Below are 21,240 nucleotides of genomic sequence, written 5' to 3' on the forward strand. Positions count from 1 at the left end.
ACATGATAACTTTAAACCTCCTAAATCACTAAGTCAAATTTTTTTCTTGTGTTCACGGAATTCAAAATCTCTATATATACATATAATTTTGTTTAAATACCTTATATATACAATGTAATTTTTTATCAAAGAATGTGGATGAATACCCTCTTGACCCCTAGATCCGCCCTGATTACAACTTGTCATACAAATTATTATTTTGCAAGTTGTAGAACTAATGATACAATATTTTATCTAAAATATCATTATATATAATAGTATTTGTTACTTGCTCCTTGAAGTTAGCATTATTAGAAAATAGAATACATACATTAAAAAAATAGCAAAGCTAGTCTATAAATTTGAACACTTGCTACGTTTATGAATCAAACAAGAAAAGAAATCAATTTGAGAGTTTAGAGAATATGGCATCCAACTCCACACCAATTCCTCTCCTCACTCCTTACAAAATGGGGAGATTCAACCTCTCTCATAGGTATTTTTTTTTTCAAACCCCGTTTAGTCGATTATTTTTCTCTTGCTACAATTTACTTATGATATTCAACTTAATTGTGTATATAAATTTTTTTCCCAATTGTTTGATAGAACTAAAGGATAAGACATAAAATCATGCCTAACTCATCATTTCTCAAGTCTTCAAACAACACAAAGTATAGAGTTAAGATTTTGAGTAATATTTCACGCTCCTCATGTATACTACTTACAAAGAACATTTAGCTATAAAAAGATCGAAAAATTCATGCTCNAAATTTGAACACTTGCTACGTTTATGAATCAAACAAGAAAAGAAATCAATTTGAGAGTTTAGAGAATATGGCATCCAACTCCACACCAATTCCTCTCCTCACTCCTTACAAAATGGGGAGATTCAACCTCTCTCATAGGTATTTTTTTTCAAACAATGTTTAGTCGATTATCTTTCTCTCGCTACAGTTTACTATGATATTCAATTTAATTATGTATATAATTTATTTATTTTCCTTTTGTTTGATAGAACTAAAGGATAATGCATAAAATCATGCCTAACTCATCATTTCTCAAGTTTTCAAACAACACAAAGTATAAAGTTAAGATTTTGAGTAATATTTCACGCTCCTCGTGTATACTACTTACAAAGAACATTTTTGCTATAAAAAAGATCGAAAAATTCATGCTCAATTAAAGTATATACTATAGATAATAAAGTGAAAATTCAGTCATTCATAAATGGATTAAGACTTGAGAGACGATTAGGTCAGTTTGGATATGAAAGAATCAAATGAAATAAGACATTAAACGTGATTTTTTTAAAGATTCTCGCATAGTTTAGACGTGTAATTAACAATTTCACTATAATTTAGGTGTGTTTCTATGCCTTAAACCTGAAAATTAAACATGATTTTTTTTTACAGAGTAGTGATGCCACCAATGACAAGGAACAGATCATATAATAACACTCCACAGCCACATGCTATTGAATATTATGCTCAAAGAGCCACTAAAGGGGGTTTTCTCATTTCTGAATCAGCTAGTGCCTCTGATATTTCCCAAAGGTAAAACTTTTCTATAACGATGTCGTTTGTGTGTATATTTTTTTAAAAAAAAATAATCAAGAATTCTTATAGTCGACCTTAACTAAATTGTTATATTTGAATTAAGGTCCCCAAATATGCCTGGAATTTGGACAGAAGATCAAAAAGAGGCTTGGAAACCCATAGTTGACTCTGTTCATAGCAAAGGTGGTATCTTTTTTTGCCAAATTTGGCATCCAGGAAGGATATCCGACTCAAGACTAAACAATTGGTGGTTTATTTGGACTAACGCTGCAGGTGAACTTAAATCTTGAATCCGTCTCTGAACTCAACATACACAATATATATATGAGTATAACATATCGAGTATACCTAATGTTGAAGCCATCATGTTATGTTATTCACGCTTCAAATATTAATAGAGTTTTAAAAAAAAAGTGTAATGTATATAATATTGTGTACTTGCTAAGTAGTGTATATATTTGTGTAGCACCTCATGATGGTGCGTGCGTGGAACCAACACTAAGGCAATTAAGCACTTGTGAACTCTCTCACATTGTCGATGATTTTAGAATTGCAGCTCGCAATGCTATCGAAGCTGGTGAGTTTTCTATTTAACTACGTGAATATTCATTTTATAAATTTGTTATTATTTAAAATGTCATGAAATAATCTTTTTAGGATTCGATGGAGTTGAGATCAATTCAGCAAACAGCTACATAATTGAACAATTTTTTAATGATCAAGTCAACGATAGGAGTGATGAATATGGTGGGAGCATTGAGAATCGTTGTAGATTTGCTCTTGAAGTTATAGGAGCAATTGTGAATGAAATTGGAGGAGATAGAGTTGGAATAAAACTCGGAAAAAAAGACTCGAACTCAGAAGCTCTGTTGACTTATTTGGCTAGTCAATTGACTAAGCTCGGAGTTTTATATATTCATGTGTTCGAGCCAAGGGACGAACCTCGTAATAATTGTCTTCAATTTATAAGAAGGTCATTTGAAGGGACACTTATTGCTTCAGGTGGCTATAATAAAAATGAAGGAAATGTGGCTATTTCTGAAAACTGTGCAGATTTGGTCTCATTTGGACGTTTGTTTTTGGCTAATCCAGATTTGCCCAAACGTTTTGAGGTTAATGGGCCGTTAAACAAGCATGATAGGAGCACTTTTTACAAGAATGACCCAATTGTGGGTTACACTGATTACCCATCTCTTCAACCTGAATTTGCTTAACTTCGAAAGACAGAATAATCTCAAAACTGGTAAAATTTTACTAGATATGTTGTTATTGTTGGTAGAATAAGTAAAGATGATTTTACAAGCATCATAAGTCAAACCTCTCTGTAACATCATCGTTGGTTTCGAGATTCTTTGGTTGGTGTTATACATGTAAAACAACATTTGACATTCAAGATATCATTTTCCTTTATCACTAACTTTAGTATTCCTGTAATAGTTACAGAAATATACTGTTCTTTTTTCTCTCTTTGAACAAACATTTCAAAGTACAAGAGAAGCAAAATGGTATATAACCAGAAACAAAGCTTAATCTCAAGGTATAACTGTACATAGTAATGCCAAGATCAAGAACTGATATCATATGCCATAAATCAAGAACTGATATCATATGCAAAATATTGGGGATCAATGTGAATGAACTGTAGAACCCTTTTGTCCAAAAGGATTGAAAAATTACACGAACGAATCAAGATATCTACACGTATGCTTTCTGTTGTATTCTAGCAAGCTTCCGTATGTTCGATCCCAGATACCAATGTAAAGAGATTCGTCGTCTGGACTCAGAGATACCCCTGATATCTCACCAAAAAGATCAATTTCCTGACGTTTCTTGTAGTCTGACTTGGTACTGTAGATATGGACAAAATCTGCAGGTTCAGCCACTACAAGGAACTGTCCATCGGATGAGAAACGGATAGATCGAGCAGCACCGATGTTTCCCTTCAGAATGGCAGTGGACGAGGATAAGTTTCTCAAGTCCCAAATTCGACATGTCTTATCTTGATTCCCAGTGGCAAATGTACGGCCATCTGGATGCCACGCACAAGCAAAAGAGTAGTCTAAATGACCAACAATTGAAGCCACCGTCTGTTAACAGTAAACAAGCTCCCTTGGATAAGATTTTGGAAGTTCAGCAAATGGAAAACTCATACGAAAGCTGAAATATGGAGAGACATCTTTGAAGGAAAAAGAAATTTAACTTGGGAATAATTTTGCCAAATAATACCCTCATCACAAATGCAGTAACTATATCGACCTAACATGATTCAGACTTAAAAACTGACAGGCCGTATTTACATAATCAAAAGGTTGTACTTCATCTGATTTTGCTCTAGATTCAGTATAAGTGAGCTATATGTATTCATTGCCTCCGAATTGAACGATCAATACTACTATCAGAGTGAAACAACGGACTAAAGAAGGTAGTGGTAAAAAATTTATAATACCTTTCCATTGCGGGAATCAACAAGTAAACCATCTAGATCATCCCCAACAACAGTAAAAAGCTTGCAATCTGGGCTCATCGAGGTGTGCTGCATCAATTACCAGTGAAATAATAAATACATGAGCTCATGAAGGATGCAACTTCAAACAAAATTGAAATATCTGTTCACATGAAGAATGTAGACAGGAAGAAATAATTCTTAATCCATTTGAAAATTGGAGAGAAATGAATATCTATTCGGATATATCCCCTACTTATTACTTTCTTATAATCTCCGAGGAAATGCGATTCAAACTGGATGACGGACAAGGTCCTGAGTCCAATGAATAAAATCCCTGCTTATTAATAGCAAAATCTCATACTAGATCTGAACAAACTAGAGGAAGTTGAACGGAACTTCTTAATAGTAGACAACTGCCTGCGGGTTTCCACTATGTACATGCCAGCTCATCCCTCAAGTAGGGGGTATTACTATCAAAGGATGTGATATTCTTCAATCAGTGTAAGCAAAAGAAGAGAATAGAAGATTCTATAACAAAAGAAAACGCCACTCGCACTTGGCAATTAGAAAAAAAAGCATTCTATCTATGATATGATACCTGGTTGATTGAATCAACATGTGATGTTGACTTATAAATCTTAAAAGAGAAATGAGGCTCCGGAGAGGCAGCTCGTTGATGATTGATCTCAACTTCAAATAAGAGGAAATATAGATCCAAAGATGTTGTAACTACTTGATATGAAGTACAAAAACTACTACAACAACAACAAACCACTATGTGCGTTGATGACAACTGACTTCGAGCGAATGAAAAAACTTCAATAACCCATTAAAGCCCGACAAAATAATTGCTCGCTAGAAACAAGTTCCGATGTCAAAATAGTAGATAAACAAATACAACCATGAGCAGCATACAAGTTAAGAAAATAAACATGAAATTGAGCATAAAAGAGTATCTCAGGGGTATTCCAGAATGTCAGAGCAAAAAAAACAATCATGTTGGCAATCTACAATATAAGAAGTTGCACCATCAGCCACAGCAATTGTACTCATTGCAAACCTCTATGGCACTGCCAAATCTCAAATATTCACCCTCCATAAATTGGTCCTCTAAGATGAAACAAATGAGAATGATGGGATTTATCTTCAACCGCTTGGCCTTCATCTAGCCTATCTAATCTACCACCAAACCTGAATGTATAAAACCCATTGAGGTCACTCAGATACTAAAAGCCCCTTGTTGGGCTGTCACAATACAAGGTCCTACAAGGAAGAATTATTAAATAACCACTTCCAGCCTCGATATAAATCAGAAAGTTGCAGTCCATCTAAAGCCTCATACTAGAATTTCATTTGACTAAAAAAAGAACTAACACTAGAAATTCATGAAACTACTCTATCCCACTAACACCCAATGCATGACAATGTTGATGATGAGGAGGAGAATAATGACAATTACAAGTTTGGAACTTCTCCACAACCTGCCAGTTCACTTGTATGAAAAAGCAAGTATATTTATACTTCATGGACAACCAAAACTACTACAGTAACTAATGATAGGAAATCAAAAAAAGCAAAGAAAAGTGTTATATGGTGGGCTATTTGGAAAGAGAGGAATTCAAGATGGTTTGAGAGCTTAGTGAATAGTGTGCAGAAAGTTAAACTGAACTGCTGTCTTTTTCTAGTTTTTTGGTGTAACCAACTATACTCAAATGACACTATCTCTATTATTGATGTCCTAGACTCAATCTAATCATAGAGAAGTGAAATTGGGAGTACATTTGTATATAAGGTTTCAATACAACCCATGTATTGTTTTGTGATATAATTCAAAGTTACCAAGTTAAAAAAAAAGCAAAGAAAAGGGAAGAACAAAAGATTGCAGCAAAAGCACGTAAAAAACTGACATTCACTGGCCAAGGGAAGCGGAAGTGGTTCATCTGCTGAAACTTCTCCATGTCATACACTCTCACACCACAGTCGTTGTTGGCTGCCATAAAACGAGGCCCACAACTGCACAATGTTCATACTTACTTCCATCAGTTGAAGTTTCAAGCTAGCTCAACAATTGATTATGACATTCATACTACCTGACGCTTTCATATATCTCAACGGCATTTGTGATAGCATTATCCTCATAAGTGGTCCTTGCACAGAAGCTAACCCCTGGCTTGTCCAAACTCTGCAATATTTGAAGCAAAGTAAAGAAAATACCACAAATAATGCAAGGATGCACATAGTAATCCGTAGGACTAAATCATATTAATAGCTCATAATGTTAAGCCAACCATTTAGTACAGACATAATATCTTCCAGTAAGTTATAGCCACGTTAGTTAAAAATAAGATGGTGGGAGAGAAAAGTAGATTTTCACTTCCGCTACAGAAGCTCTTTTTAACTGACTGGCTAGTCTCAGATATTAGTAGTCATTAAGAGAAATAGGAAAATACCCCAACTGACCTTACAAATGAGTTCTCCTTGGAAGCCTCCAGCAACCACAAAACGGTTCTTCACCGCCATCGTGCTGATTTGGGTCAGTGTCAGACCCTCTAACAAATTTCCTGCATATTTCTAAAGGACCAAAACAACAGAAATTATAGGTAAAAACGAAACAGAAAGAGAAGAAATAGTTATAGTCCTAACGAAGCAAAGAGAAGAATGTTTTAAAAGGAAAAAATCAGGATAAACTTCTTTTTCCCTCGGTCCCTCCTGTGTTGAGGCGGGTACGGTGCAGGGTATGTCTCTCATACCCCACAACAAAAACAATAAACCAGAGTACTGAAAAGGCATTGCACACAAGAGACAATTTTTTCCAGGCTATATCACGCATAAGAGGAGAGAAAGAAGCAAGAGCATAGCAAAACAAAGTAAAGGACCATCACTTTAACTTTTATCAAAAAAAAAACAAAGTAAAGGACCATCACTAAATACTTTTCAGTTACCTCTGTCGGTACTATACGTCCAGAGAAGTTGAGAACTTCTGAGAGGTTGTGGGAAATTGATGACCAATGCATAAGTGAATCGTTTGAAATCAAATACACATCATGTTTTGAAGTTGCCCAGACCAAGTTTCTTAGCTGCAAACAAGAGGCATAAGAAGTGTCAGTGAAAGATCTCCATATAGCAAATTGAGCCCACCCAAACCCCAAAAAAAGTTAGGTGACATATATCACAGAAAAATAACGAACTTTGAAACTATTACTAAAAGATGCTAGCCCCCGAAAGCATCACATATGTTATTTAACCACTTACAAGATAACAATTGACATGAATAGCAAAATAGAGATATAATTCATTTGGAAACCTAATCACTTTTATCTATCACTGGAGGAACAAAATCAATGGCATATTGTTTTTTATTTGAATATGAAAGGAAAAAGAAAAAGTACAACACAAGAAAACCGTGTCAGGCATGGAACAGGAAACTTTGTAAGAGTATTCTTTCTCTTTAACTCTTTTTCTTCTTCATGCCGATTCCCATAGAAGGAGTCCAAAATAAATCTCTGCTGTAGCATTAGGAATCCAGCGTTTTAGACATTTGGCATGTCAACTTTAAGTAGGTGAGTAAAACACAAATCTTTTAAATTCTAAAGGATAGAGAAACCAAACCATCGTTAATCTTAGATATTGCAGACAGGAAAGGCTGCAAGTACATATGTTTTTTTACTCAATCGAGATGACAATGATGTTACTTCCACTAAAGAGTCTTCCTGACTTATAAAAGCTAAAAAGAATTCAAACTGGAAGAAAAGTAGGTCCTACACAGCCACCTGAGATAAGTATTTATCGCATCTAGAAGTTAGGACAGGGTTACACAGTATATCCAGAATCTGCAGCACAGGGTTATCATATGGTATGCTTAATCTGCAGAATAAATGCAGACCTGAAAATGGAGTATCGTAGGCTTCACGGATCTTGCATTGTAAAAGAATTCGTAGTAGTTACCACCCTTCTCCACTTGTTTGCATTCCTGAAAATGTGTAAATGACCAGCAATGATGATAATTTTACCCAAATGTAAGCCTTTTAGCTAAATGAAATATAAATATTGCAGTGCAGAGACCTTATCCACAGCTTCCCCTGACAAAGGGATGTTCTCATAATTTCTGTACTGTTCGAGCCTTGTCAATCTGTAGCTTTGCCTGGTTACATTCAATCCCTCCCATGTGATACCTTGTATATCCTTCCCTTTTCTTGCTTGTGCAGCTGATGTATCAGTCACTTTTGTTGGCTAAAAAAATATCAAAAATGCCTCATTTATCCCATAATGATATCAATACATCCAGGTAGCTCAAAATAAAGTGATCCATCAAATATAAATAAATCTGACTTGACCAAACAAATTGGACAAACGAAAAGAAACATGACTCGGTCAAATCCAGTAGTTTTCCTACCTCAAATGTTAGAGATTTGTAAAAGAGAAGAATGTTCACTAATCATGGACCGTTGGCCAACATAACTATTAACAAGGAGACAAGTCTAAAATATGCTAAAGCAATAATCAGCTGAACTATAAACAACCAACGAGGAACCAATGTAGAACAAAAGAACATTCAATAGAGGCTAAAGGAAGGAATAAGTAAATCAAGTTATGTTTTTACTAACCATATCATCGTCATCAAGGTTTATTTCCTCATTATCTAACTCCCCCTCAAATTCATCACATGAATCAGTAACCTCCCGGTCATCTGCCATATAATCCAATTGCTCAACCCTTTCAAGAGGCATCCCTTCCCACACCTTTCAACCTGCATACAAGAAAGTCAAATAAAACCCAATACACTGTTCCCAAATAGAACTTGTAGATTAAACTTTAAAGCAAGTCCCAAAAACAGAACAAAAGGCAAAGGAAAAAATGGGGAACATTGAAATTCTTCACTGGAAAATGCATTAAGAAATCCCCAAAACAGAAAACCATGAAAAAGGTATAACATTAGCCCTCCCACCATCTCCTATCCCACCCCTGAAAACTTCTAAAGTTAAACTGCTATGGAAGATTCTAATGCTGAGTTACCATCAATGTTAGTATCAATACATCTCTCTGACATAAACAATCATTACTCAGAAAACGTTTCGCAAAATTAAAAAGAAAAAAAGAACCTTTGTTTTAACTACCAAGAAACTCCTAAGACTAGAAAAGCATTGAAGAACACAATGTTGTGACTATCATCAATTCTACTACCTGTTTTTTTGTTTTACATACATAGCAAAACCTAGAAAACCATTCCACAAAAGAAAATAAAAAAAAAATCTTTCAATCACCCAGAAAAACACCTAATACTAAATCACCATTGAAAGCTATGATGCTGAGATTACTGCTAATAGCTCCATACACCCAAGTAAATTTTCAATTCTACTAGTAATTACCTATCTTTTGTCATACATAGCCAAAACCAGAAAACCATTCTACCAAACAAAATAGTATAAAAGTTCTTTCTTTGAACTCCCCAGAACCAATACACAACAATTGAACACTTTAATGCTGAGATTACTGATAAAAACTCCATAAAATCCAACACAAAAGAACACAACAAACAAAGAAATAGTAAATGTAGAAGAAAATACCTTTCTTTGAACTACCCAGAACCAAACCAAAACCAATGAACACTATAATGCTGAGACTAATGCTAAATCCTCCATAAACCCAACAAAAAAAATCACAACAACGAAAGAAAAAGTAAAAATAGTAGAAAAAAAACCTTTCTTTGAACTACCCAGAACCAAACCAAAACCAATGAAAACTATAATGCTGAGATTACAGCTAAATCCTCCATAAACCCATAAAAAATCACAACAAACAAAGAAATAGCAAAAATAGTAAGAAATTCTTTCTTTGAACTACCAGAACCAAACCACAACAATTGAACGCTCTAATGCTGCGATTACCGCTGAAAAGCTCCATAAACCCAACAAAACAAATCACAACAAACAAAGAAATAGTAAAAACACAATCTTGGAATCTGTGCATAAGTAGGAAAACTAACCAAAAGATTGTCTTTTTTCTGGATCAAACTAGCTCGTTCAAAAATACCCAAAATAGATTTTTTTTTCTTCTTCTGCTGCAATGTATTACTATTATATATATGTGTGGCTTAATTTGCCGCTATGATGCTACCCATTTCTTGAAGTATTGGGTATATAATTGTGCAAGTGTCATCAACATATTAGGCTCTTTTTTTTTTCATATTTATATTGCAATTCGACTGATCTATTTATTATTTTTTTTATTCTATTTAATTATAATTTGAGAGAGTTCATATAAGATTACAAATTTAAGTTATAATACTATATTAGATATTCATTAAACTAATTGAGCTACATACAAATTAATTTAATCGTTCTTTTTAATATATTGTAGACAATTTTGAACGACTTAGTCCAATTGATTGTCTTTTCCACAATTAAATGTTGGATTACTTGGTCCTTTGCTAATCAAGGAGTAAGTAAACACAAATACATGACTATTACCTCTAATTTAATGTAAACAAGAGAAAAGGTCCGAATTTGTCTTAATGTGATTAGGGATTATTTAATTTGATTATTTGTTATAATTTTTAATAGTCTAGTTATAACTTTGACTTTTTACGAGATTTCTTAAAGCAAGATAAATTAATATCCCGAGAGCACATCCCAAACATCAAACTTTTATTCTCACGATAGTTTGTTAGCAAATTGTGTTTCTTACTTGCTCTTATTATTATTAACAAAGCTTCAACATGAAATATAACAAATTATATTGTCCAAATTCTTAAAAGGAAAAAGCTTTATCAAAAGTAAACGATACTCAATGACAGAATAACTTGATTTGAAATTAAAAGTTAAAAGGGGGCAAAATTAGTCAAAGTTAAGACACCAATTTTAGGTGCTATGAACATTTTTGTTAGGTGCTATGCACCATACTTATAGATAAGGTCCAGCTAACTCATCATGAGTCATGACTAGTCTTTTCTCTATCCCCACACCACATATATACATCTAATAATATAGCAACACATTTGCCAGCTTCATTTGACATATGATATGATTGACCCCACATTTGGGACTGCTAGTATATTAGTAATTATTATTAAGGCATCACTTTCTAAGAATTTGTTTCGTTCTTTAATTTGAGTGCAACACCTCTACTAATTATTGAAATGTTGCAAATACAAATGTCATGATCATTTTGATTGTTGTTCTTGGAACAAAGGATTTATAATTGTATGGATATAACTAGTAAGAACCTTAATGAGGGAAATGGGACTGAAAAATATTTTAAATTTGGTCGAAATTATTGTTACGATATCAAACTTTATGGAAGACCTTTTACCCTTGCACTATTTAATAGTGTATTTTAAAGGTATATATGTGCCCCGTGAACACATTACTATTTAAAATGATGCAATATTTATGATGTTCACGTAAACACATATATACCTTTAAATACACTATTAAATAGTGCAAGGGTAGAAGGTCCTCCATAAAGTTTGGTATCGTAACAACAATTTCGGCCAAAGTTGGAGTATTTTTCAATCACATTTCCCTAATAATGATTTTGATCTAGAAATCAAGTATCACACTATCAAGAAAAAGAAAATAAGAATTGTTTTACTTGATGATATAAAAATTTCATATATTAAGAGTATATATAATTTTATTTTTTTAATTAATATAATCGTTATGTTAAGCAGAAGATACAAAACGTGTATTAATGCAGTTACACCAGAAAAGAATGTTCAAACAACTCAAAAACTATAAGATATTATAAGAAGACAACACAAGAACAAAAGTATGTAGCTTGTCAAGAAGTCCACCCATCTATGTTGCTCGAACACAACTGTCGATACTTTTGAAGAGTCCGAGCAACATAGCTGCCCGGATATTGTAAGAATCAAAATATATGTACAGAGATCTATTTACATCATGCGTTTTACAACCCAACTTCATATAAAAATGGAGTGGTCTAGTAATTGTTCTATAAAGCAAACAAAAAAGGCACCTTCCCAAGTTCAGTATCTTAGTTTTCCTATCATCAGCCAATCATGTATGTAAAATATGCACACTCCTACTTGATATCCAGTGAATTGCTGTGCTGTGTCAATACTTGAAGAATCCCTTTCAGTATAAAAGCTTCCTAACCCGAGTCTCAAGTACCGGAAGCTAATATTCATGTCAGCTTTGCCCATTAAATAGAGAGTAGTGCAGCAGAGCTACTAATAACAGAGCCATTTGAGCAGTCACACTAGAAGCACCTGACAGAGAATGAGCTCCTACTAAATGTACTGAACCAGTAATTTCATCCTTCAAGCCGATGCTCGATGAGCCTGTAGTAAACCACAAATTAGATTTCGATGAGTTGGTATGGGGACTGAATGTTGGAGGCAACAATGTGATAGATCTCTTTAAACTCCAATTTTCAAGCAGACCCGCAGCATCATTCAGTTTGCCAAATGTAAAGGAGTAACTGATACTACTAGAGATGATTTCTACAGTGACAGACACTTAATGTGAAACTCAGATCAACTGCAAGAGTAGTTCCCATTTAAAATTTACAATATCAGAACTGCGAAGCAGCATGAAAATGTAATGAGAATCCCAACACTAACCAGGCACAACCTATAGAACTGCGGGGAAGTATATTATTACCAATATCCCATTGTCAGAACTCAGAAGGCATGATTCTTCTTCTTTTCTGGTACGACTTTCAAAATGAACACTAGAGTAGCTAATTTCCCGAAAAAAGTATGAGCTCAAAACCGTAAGACTAGAATTATTAATCTTTTCTTTTTGAGAATACAACTAAATTTATTAATCATTTGACCTCCAGATTAATCAATGAACAAACTACCCTGGTCGGAGAAAAATTCTTCAGGATTAGCAGAAATCAACACAACAGAGAAGCACGACATCTAATTGCAATATATCAAAACATATTTTAGGTGTCAAAGTAGTACAACTTACAGTTATATTCGGTCCAACCAATGGCCTGCTTTTCAAGATCATACAAGACTAGCTTATTTGAGAGAACCAAATCTGCAAACACCAGTTTACTTCAAGGCTTCATAAGTAAAGAAGACATCATTTACTGCAAATAACAATTATCATCTTTAAGTAAAGAAAGGTCTAAGGACACCTAAGAGCATGATTGAAAGAAGTCACATGCATCTTCAATCAGATAATCATAGCAATTGACAAAATACAATACTGTAAAAAGATCTTGGAAGAGAACCCGAGTCTAAACACACTATAATGGAATGGAAAGAACGGCTACCAACAATGTCAAAATACTTACTTCCTCCCTCCAATTTGCCTGACACTCATTTATTTTTAGTCTATCTCAAAAGATTACTTGTTGTAGGCCCAACTGGACACGCAGAAATGGTTTGGTATAAAGGTATTATTATTTTTATGCATATTTAGCTTATGTAGATCTTCTTTCTATATTGAATGCCAAGTCCAATTAAATACCGCCAAACAAATTAGGACGGAGGAAGTATAAATAGAACCTAGTTTAAGATATCAATAGGGTTTTTACAATAGACAGCAACTTAGGTCTCATATGTTGGCATTCCCTCCACCAATTTTTTTGGTAAACCATGAAGCAAACAAGTGCTATTGCTATGTTAAGTATCTCATTTGATAAGAAAATGATGACGTTGATAATGATGGTCATTAAATATCAACGCAACAAAGAATGTTTAAACAGTAACAATTTCCCAAGAATTTGAAATGCATTGAGTTGCAAAGGTCAAAAGAACATCACTAGGTGAAAATGGCACGGCTTAAGTAAGCCATTAACCATGCAATTATCATCAGTAAAACCTAATAGGAGATGTCAGAAGTACATAAATGGACGAGAGATACAGCACAACTGAATTAATTAAACTGTCAGCGAGGATATTCGTAGAAGTACTGAGTTATTATACACTGCTGCCAAACTGAATGGAAAATTAAACCAAACTTCCTCCAGTTTAAAGATAGATGGATAATTTGCAATCAAAACAAAATAAGCAATAAGTAGGAAAAACACACCTCCAAAAACCGTGAGGTTCCATTTGTCACGAGATAGACTACCACTATTCTGCCAGCCAATGCAAAATAAATCTTCCTAAAAAGAATAACTAGGAATCAAGTCTCCTGTTGTGTCTAAACAAAATATATTGAAGTGATAAATAAGTGCGACCAACAACAAAATGAAATGACAGGTGGGAAGAGAGGCAGTTGTATAGAAAAAAGGGATGATCCACTTTGATTCTATTACCACTTCCACCACCCAAAATTTTTATTGAAAGGGATATAAGGAATAGCAGCAAAAATAGAATCCATGAAACAGCAATATCAGCTTCGATTCCGGAGGAGATAGCCTCCATTTTCAGATGATGTGGCTAGTGAAAAGTTTAAACTGTATATGCTAAATTTAAAGAAAAAATTGAGTGGCAATCAATTTCAATACAAAAATTATCCATCTCATTATACTAGAAACACATTATCTAAACTAAATCAATTCATCAAAGACATGAACGTCTCCTGCTAAGTTGGTGTTTATCCAACATAACAATATGGAGCATGTAATGCTACAATTCCAAATTTTACAATCTATCATAAGCAAAGAAAAAGGCATCTTTTATCAATTATTGCAATAGATCAGATATCCCAACAAGATTCTTAGGTGTACTGAAAGTTCAATAGCTGACACCAAAGAAGGAATACTGCAAAGGGCTTTGCGCCTTTTGGCAACATCTCTAAGTACCAAGAAGCTCCACTTGAATAAAACTTTTGCAAATTTTGAAGTGGATATATCTGTAATTAGTTAAGAGACAAACATATATCTATAATCTGCTTATCTCTCTTTGATGTTGATAATTGAATTTTCCTTCTTGATGGGTGAAGATCTTGTAGCAAAGATGATTGAAAGATGGAGAATTTTCTTAGAGGATGTCAAAACAGATGGCTTGCTGAGCCCAACTAGCTTACGCTTGAGGTTTAGTTGCTGCTGTAGTTGTCGTAGGTCAGCAGATGGCTATGCTTAGACAAGTTGATATGAACCTATGCTTCAGAGGAATTGTTTGCTTTCATTTACAGCTATTAGTTAGGAAAACAGAATGGACTGAGGCGTATTTGTTGTAGATAGGGAAATAGATTGAAACATGGAATCTGCCTATATTGCTAAGACATCATGTAACTGAAATATGTTCAGATGATAAAAGAGAAGTCGCCGCCTACTGCAGCTCAGTAATAAATACACATCTACTGCTTTGGAATTATGCAACATTGAGCAATTGACAGTATATACTTCCAACAATCTGTTATGGTCCTAGACTGATCGTGTATTATAACTCGCCAAGTCCATTACAGAAAGATAAGACTCCAAAAGCCACTACATTAAGTACCAAGAAAAAGGAGAATTTGAAACTTTTAATGAGAAAATAGATGATTTGTAAAGTAAAAAAAAATACTTACGAAAGGGAATAGATACTCGTGTGGACGAACTCTTAAAGAAAGAGAATTTTCAAAATGAAAATTGACTTGAGGGAATCCATCATCAACACTGCAAGTTGGACACCGAAGTTGCATTTAAGTTAGTGAATTTGAAGGGCTCAAGAAACTGTACACACATATAACTGCAAGAGAAACCTTAGAAAACGTGGCAGCTTGTATCAAGTCGGTGCATGTTCGATAGATAATATACAATTATACATATGGAAACATAGCTTCTTCAGAACCCAGAAGTGCGGAAAAATTTCAAGCTAATGATTGGACTACATATAGACCAGGCCGAAAGAATGACAGGTAGAAGTTGAATCGAACAATGCTTCCATTATCATCGTATTTCCACTAAATAGATAATCAATGTGGCATTAACGTAAACAGCTTTCTCTTGAGATAGAATTGGTAGTCAATATACTTTTAATCGGATGAAAAAATTAAGACCTATCTTTAGAAGTACAAGTATAATGTAATTTCCAAATGCCACTGTTTCTGGATAAGCCAATGTAAATCATAAAGTATCTACCTATTGAACAATTACACAGATAATCTGCAGACAAAGCAAACAACCAAATCCACTCAGTATGAACCATACCTTCCAGAGTATCCAAAGCATGTATACTCATCATTAACTGTGCGCAATCTCAGATCAGGTTGCCAGGACAGTATCTAATAATAATTTAAAATATATAAATGTCAATATGTTAGAAACAAACATTTATGATTCATTTTAAAAACGGAGGGACCTCCAAAAGGATTAAGAGAGGATAGCTGACTACCTTTTTCACTAGTGGCCCATAAATCACCTCAGGAAGATAAGCCAAGGTTGTTCCACTGTCAATAATAACTCCCTTGTTCACTCCATTTGTAAATACTTCAGCAGAAAGGTTTAGAAATTGAAAACCAACTTCAACAGCCGTCATATTGACATTGTAGTGTTGCCTAAATTATTTCATGATAATGTCAGTACAAAGCATTAAATTCATTTTAATTTTTTGCCGAACTAAAGTGCAGATAAGGTGATGCTGAATTACTCACAAAAATTTGAAAAGAGAAGAATGTTTACTAGGAAGACCAGTTGTAATAGAGATCTTCTTATAGATAAGGGTTTTGATAGATATACAGGGAGATAAACAAAAAAGAAGACAGACTAACAGTTTAAGCAACATCAAGTAAACTCATTTATTGATATTTGCACATATAGGAGATTTAAAGATCCATGCGCTAGTTCAAGTTACAAGGGTGTTCCTCAGACGGATCAAATGAACATGGTTCACACCATTAGAAGAATATGTAATGACGCATGGAGGATATTACCTAACCATTCCACCATGGCTATAAGAAATTCTTTTAGTGAAAGTTTTTTACTTCTGCAAAAAGGATCTTACTGTATCTACCTCCTTGACTCTGAATCTAACTGCGAACCAAGTTCTCAGAATTCAAAGGACAGACAAGAAGTAAATGACTTAACTAATTATATCTTCCAGTAGAAGGGAGTCTGAAAATAAGTAAGTTCCATGAAACAAATTTTCACAAGGTCCCTAGATGTTACTCAAAGCCAAAATCAAATTAGCTGGAATCTTTGAAGATAAACTACAATGCAGAATATAGTAGAGTAAAGGATCCTCTGTTTCTTCTGTTTTTTTGTTTTTTTTTTTGGAATGAACAGAAATAAGGGGTTTCATCAAGGCCCTGAAGAAGAATGTTGGAGTCCGACATGAGGCGAATCAGTGAGATATAATTTCAAAATTTAAGTTGGAAGACTTCAAACAAACAACCTAAAAAGAATTGGCCTCCTGGTAAAATAATACTGCTAGACTTTGGTCCAATTTAACACATATGCTGATTGAAATATTAAAAGACAACAAGATCTGCATTGAAATAACTAAAATATTATAGAACCTAGCAGGACAATTCACATACTGGTTCGGTACTAATGGTGTCATGGTTACTTTTGGTTTGACAACGTTCCCAATGGCAAATATACCACCACCATTTACACCATCCAAGCAATGAGCAAACATTTTCTTCACTTTTCCTGATGAAGCCAGCTGGGAAAGCATGGATGAATTTGATTTCCCAAATCCCAAAACCCCATCAAGAGCGTCATCTGAAGACCTTAGATCTAAAGACTGTGTACCCCCACACCTGCCCAAACAAGAGGAAGAATGTCAATAAACTAAACCTAAGAGAAAAAAAACAAATATAAATGAAAATATGCCACTAGATATCAACCCAACATAGAGGTAGTTCAACCAAGCTTCCGATCTGCTTAGTTTGAAATGTACTTTTGTCAAGTGTAGTTTGAGAAAAAGTGCTGTACAAGTCCTTCTGTTTAATATTATAACAGCAGTTTGCATTTGGACGATCTTTCCGGAAGTGTTTGAGTCAAATTACTAAAAGAAAAGAACATCTAAAGATTCACTTTTCAATTCGTACTAACAAAAAAGATGGTTTCAAATCTCTCCTTATCCACTCCAGGCCCACCAAAAATATCTCTAAATCCTGAAAGGCTGAAAAAGTATAGTCTAAAAAAAGTTCTGCTCTGCAGTAGAGGAAAATAAGGCAAAATCCAAGTTAAATTATGACCAATTCAAGAATATAGAAGACAATAAGGGCATCAAATAAAAACTGAAAACAGAATAAGACCGACACCTAGGATTGTTCAAAGTTTCTTCCTGTAGGACTTCTCCTTTAACTAATAAGGGTCTAGACAGCAAGTTTCAGTTGAGGATTATATGATTTCAACAAGCAACTGAAGTACTTTCAGTTCTCAGAATACATCCAACATACATCTTACCCAAAAATTACAGTTCCATTTGTTGAGTTAGTTTGGAGATCACCAGACACCAGATCATATTGAACAACATCCTCCACAAAGTAGCCCATACTATAGCTTCCATCTCCGTAATTTTCATTAAAATAACATGAGTTATTACCATAGCAGCCTGATACCGAGCCTCCATTTACATCCTTGCAGAACTGGTGTCCACAAGAAATTAATTTACCAGAGAGAGAATCCTTTCGATTGTAGAATGCTAGCTCCAGCTGCCAAAAAATATGTTTACATTAAAAGGGAGGAAGAGCACATAACATATCTAACTTCTCTTTTTTCTGGGAGCAAGTAAATACAGAAAGCTGAATAAGGATATACAATCAGAAAACTTAAGAAACGTACACCATGATATCCTCTTCTGGGGCATTGATCACATCCAACGCAGTTAACCCACATTATGTCGCTTCCAGTATCCACTTGCACATAATAATCATTTGATGGTGTTCCGATTCCAATCTTAGCATAGTAAAGCCTATAATTTATTAAAATTCAGATTACAACTACAATAGCACGCTTAAAATGACCCAACATGGTAAAAAGGTAAAGGTTTTCCAGAGCAATTTACTATATAAGTTATATAGTTTGTGTCAAACTGAAACTTGCACAAAAAGTCCATGGATCATTCTTCAATAATTCAAGAACCAAGGTTGTAAGCCTTAGCACTGAAATACTATTTTCAACCATGGACTTCTATGCCTGCACAAGATTATTCAACATCAACCATCTTCTTAAAACTAATATTCACTACATGAATAGACTTTTGTCAAACATTTACAAGCTAGGGAATTTAATCATCCGGTAACTTCAAGGAAATTTTGTCAAGTCAACTAGAAATTCAAAATCAACAACAACAACAACCTACCCAGTGTAATCCCACAAGTAGGGTCTAAGAACAAGTGTGTACACATACCATACCCCTACCTTAAAAGGAAGAGAAGTTGCTTTCGATAGACCCTCGGCTCAAAACAAGAAATTCAAAATCCAAAGCACTAATCAAGTTTCTACTAACATATTTAAGAAAATATTTCCAGTCACAACCAAAATAAGCATACATATATCCCTATCATATCATTACTGGGGAAACATATATACTCAAGCAATTGCTCTTCAATAAGATGATTAGCTACCATGGTCCATGAACTCCAGCGTGTAGCTTTACCACTATATGCTCAACCAGTTACATTCCCACAATGTAGCAAGGTACAAGAAACCACCATCATACAAGTGCCAACTTGATGCTATTCACCAATAGAATTACAAATTGTGTTCACCACTCCCAGAACAGTACAATAGTTCATTAGCAATTTGGATACTATCTTCGCAATCCAAACTATTATTCTTTTCTTTTACAACTTTGCCACTAAACTCAACTAGACTTTAGAAAAACCCATGTTAATAAGTAACCTATTTATCAAATTAAATGTCAACTAGCAACAACTTGCAAACTCGTTCCTATTTAACAAACCAAAACAATCAAATGTATAACATAAAAAAATAGAAGTCTATAACTAAAATGGATAAGTAGACATGTAACACCACATTCAGGTTACCATCCACAAATAGGAGAAAGTAACAATATAAGCAATAACAGTACATGCAGTAAAGCCCAAAGTACAGTGCATCAAACTAACAGAATAAAGTAGATGTATAACACTTCTGCCTCAACTATCAATATTACAGATACACCTTATATAACATGAAGTCTTCCTTTGTTAACTAGTATCTAACATGTGTAACATGCCCATTACACGGGCGGAGACAGAGGGGTGCGAGGCGTTTCAATTCATCAAAAATTATACAACAACAACTACCCAGTATAGTTCCACAAAGTGGGTTCTAGGGAGGGTAGAGTGTACGCATACCTTATCCCTACATCAGAAGTAGAGATGTTGTTCCCGCTAGACAATTCATCGAAAAAAATTATACTATGTGAAAAGGAAAAAATGATTTTTTTTCTTGCATATATCAGTTAGTGTATCCTTAGCATAAGTTCTTCTTAATCCCCTTTTGAATTCTTGGCTCTGCCACTGCACATACACATATCTAATGTACAAGTATACAATCCTAACAGTACAAAAATTACTCCCAACAAGTAAAAAGATACGTTATTTTTAATCCTCTTGTTTAATTCTTCGCTCCACCACTATACATACACATACCTGATGTACAAGTATACAAGCCTAACATACACACACAGTACAAAAATTCATCCCAACAAGTAAAAAAGAAGTTTTTTTTAATCCCCCAGTTGAATTCCTGGCTTCATACCTAATATATAAGTGTCCGTGCCAGCTTTCGCACAACTCGACTAATTACACGGGATACCTGGCACCACTAGCAATAGGGACAAGGTAATCTACCTACCAAGGCTACAAAGATGGGGAAAATCACCTAGTATTCTCTGTCTGTGCTGGTATTAGAACCAAAAATAGTTCTCAACCAACTCCATTAACCAGAACCTTTGGTGCATACCTAATGTACAAGCATACAAGCCTATAGTACACACACAGTACAAAAACTACTCCCAGCAAGTAAAATAAAAAAGTATATGCATAAAAAGTGCATACCCGACGGAATCAGGCCGGCCGGTGCCGCCGATAGGTAGGTCGACGCCGGCGAGAAGTCTGAGATGGCGCTTTTCATCATGGGCTCTTAGGGCAGCAAGAGTCCGTTCAGACCCGGAAAATTTGTAATTTACTTTGATTACTCCTTCAATTCCGCCATTTGCAGTCCCAATAATCAAAATGAACAATAAAACGTAACCCAATTCGAATTTCACCATTATAGGTACTCCCAAAAAGCTCTATTATTGAAACCACTAAGTGGAAAGTGGGATTGAAATTTAGGAATTGAGAAGAATATCAACAGAACCAAAAAAAGAAGAAGGAAGAATTGGGTGTTGACTGTTGACCACTGATGGTGGAGGTCGTAGTCTTCTATTGGTTGTTTTCGAAAATG

The 21,240-nt window shown here is 34.5% G+C and overlaps 3 protein-coding genes across 5 annotated transcripts; 1 reads left to right on the forward strand and 2 right to left on the reverse strand.

The window, feature by feature from the left end:
- The first annotated feature begins 230 nt into the window (after positions 1 to 230).
- On the forward strand, positions 231 to 2,899 carry LOC125852904 (12-oxophytodienoate reductase-like protein). 2 transcript variants are annotated; one of them, XM_049532580.1, is made up of 5 exons: positions 231 to 475; positions 1,392 to 1,532; positions 1,639 to 1,808; positions 2,002 to 2,112; positions 2,193 to 2,899. In XM_049532580.1, the coding sequence occupies exons 1-5, from the start codon at positions 405 to 407 to the stop codon at positions 2,747 to 2,749; spliced, it is 1,050 nt and encodes a 349-aa protein (XP_049388537.1). In that variant the 5' UTR covers positions 231 to 404; the 3' UTR covers positions 2,750 to 2,899. The 2 variants fall into 2 exon arrangements, with proteins under 2 accessions (XP_049388537.1, XP_049388536.1); XM_049532579.1 differs by lacking the exon at positions 231 to 475 and adding an exon at positions 766 to 884.
- A 146-nt stretch (positions 2,900 to 3,045) lies between these two features.
- On the reverse strand, positions 3,046 to 10,139 carry LOC125852903 (uncharacterized WD repeat-containing protein C2A9.03-like). Its single transcript, XM_049532578.1, has 10 exons — positions 9,965 to 10,139; positions 8,586 to 8,728; positions 8,044 to 8,211; positions 7,865 to 7,951; positions 6,924 to 7,058; positions 6,442 to 6,552; positions 6,072 to 6,163; positions 5,889 to 5,994; positions 3,982 to 4,068; positions 3,046 to 3,622 (listed from the first exon to the last, which is right to left on the reverse strand). The coding sequence occupies exons 2-10, from the start codon at positions 8,706 to 8,708 to the stop codon at positions 3,209 to 3,211; spliced, it is 1,323 nt and encodes a 440-aa protein (XP_049388535.1). The 5' UTR covers positions 8,709 to 8,728; positions 9,965 to 10,139; the 3' UTR covers positions 3,046 to 3,208.
- A 1,718-nt stretch (positions 10,140 to 11,857) lies between these two features.
- LOC125852902 (aspartic proteinase 36) lies at positions 11,858 to 21,221 on the reverse strand. 2 transcript variants are annotated; one of them, XM_049532577.1, is made up of 10 exons: positions 20,850 to 21,221; positions 18,625 to 18,754; positions 18,247 to 18,494; positions 17,370 to 17,594; positions 16,226 to 16,388; positions 16,042 to 16,115; positions 15,420 to 15,507; positions 13,992 to 14,067; positions 12,921 to 12,992; positions 11,858 to 12,283 (listed from the first exon to the last, which is right to left on the reverse strand). In XM_049532577.1, exons 1-10 carry the CDS (start codon positions 21,062 to 21,064, stop codon positions 12,132 to 12,134), a joined length of 1,443 nt encoding a protein of 480 aa, XP_049388534.1. In that variant the 5' UTR covers positions 21,065 to 21,221; the 3' UTR covers positions 11,858 to 12,131. The 2 variants fall into 2 exon arrangements, 1 of the variants encoding a protein (XP_049388534.1); XR_007445084.1 differs by having other exon boundaries at positions 12,198 to 12,283; positions 12,921 to 13,044.
- Between the last annotated feature and the right edge of the window lie 19 nt (positions 21,222 to 21,240).

This window comes from Solanum stenotomum, unplaced genomic scaffold (genome assembly GCF_019186545.1).
Source record: "Solanum stenotomum isolate F172 unplaced genomic scaffold, ASM1918654v1 scaffold6733, whole genome shotgun sequence".
Taxonomy (NCBI): Eukaryota; Viridiplantae; Streptophyta; class Magnoliopsida; order Solanales; family Solanaceae; genus Solanum; species Solanum stenotomum.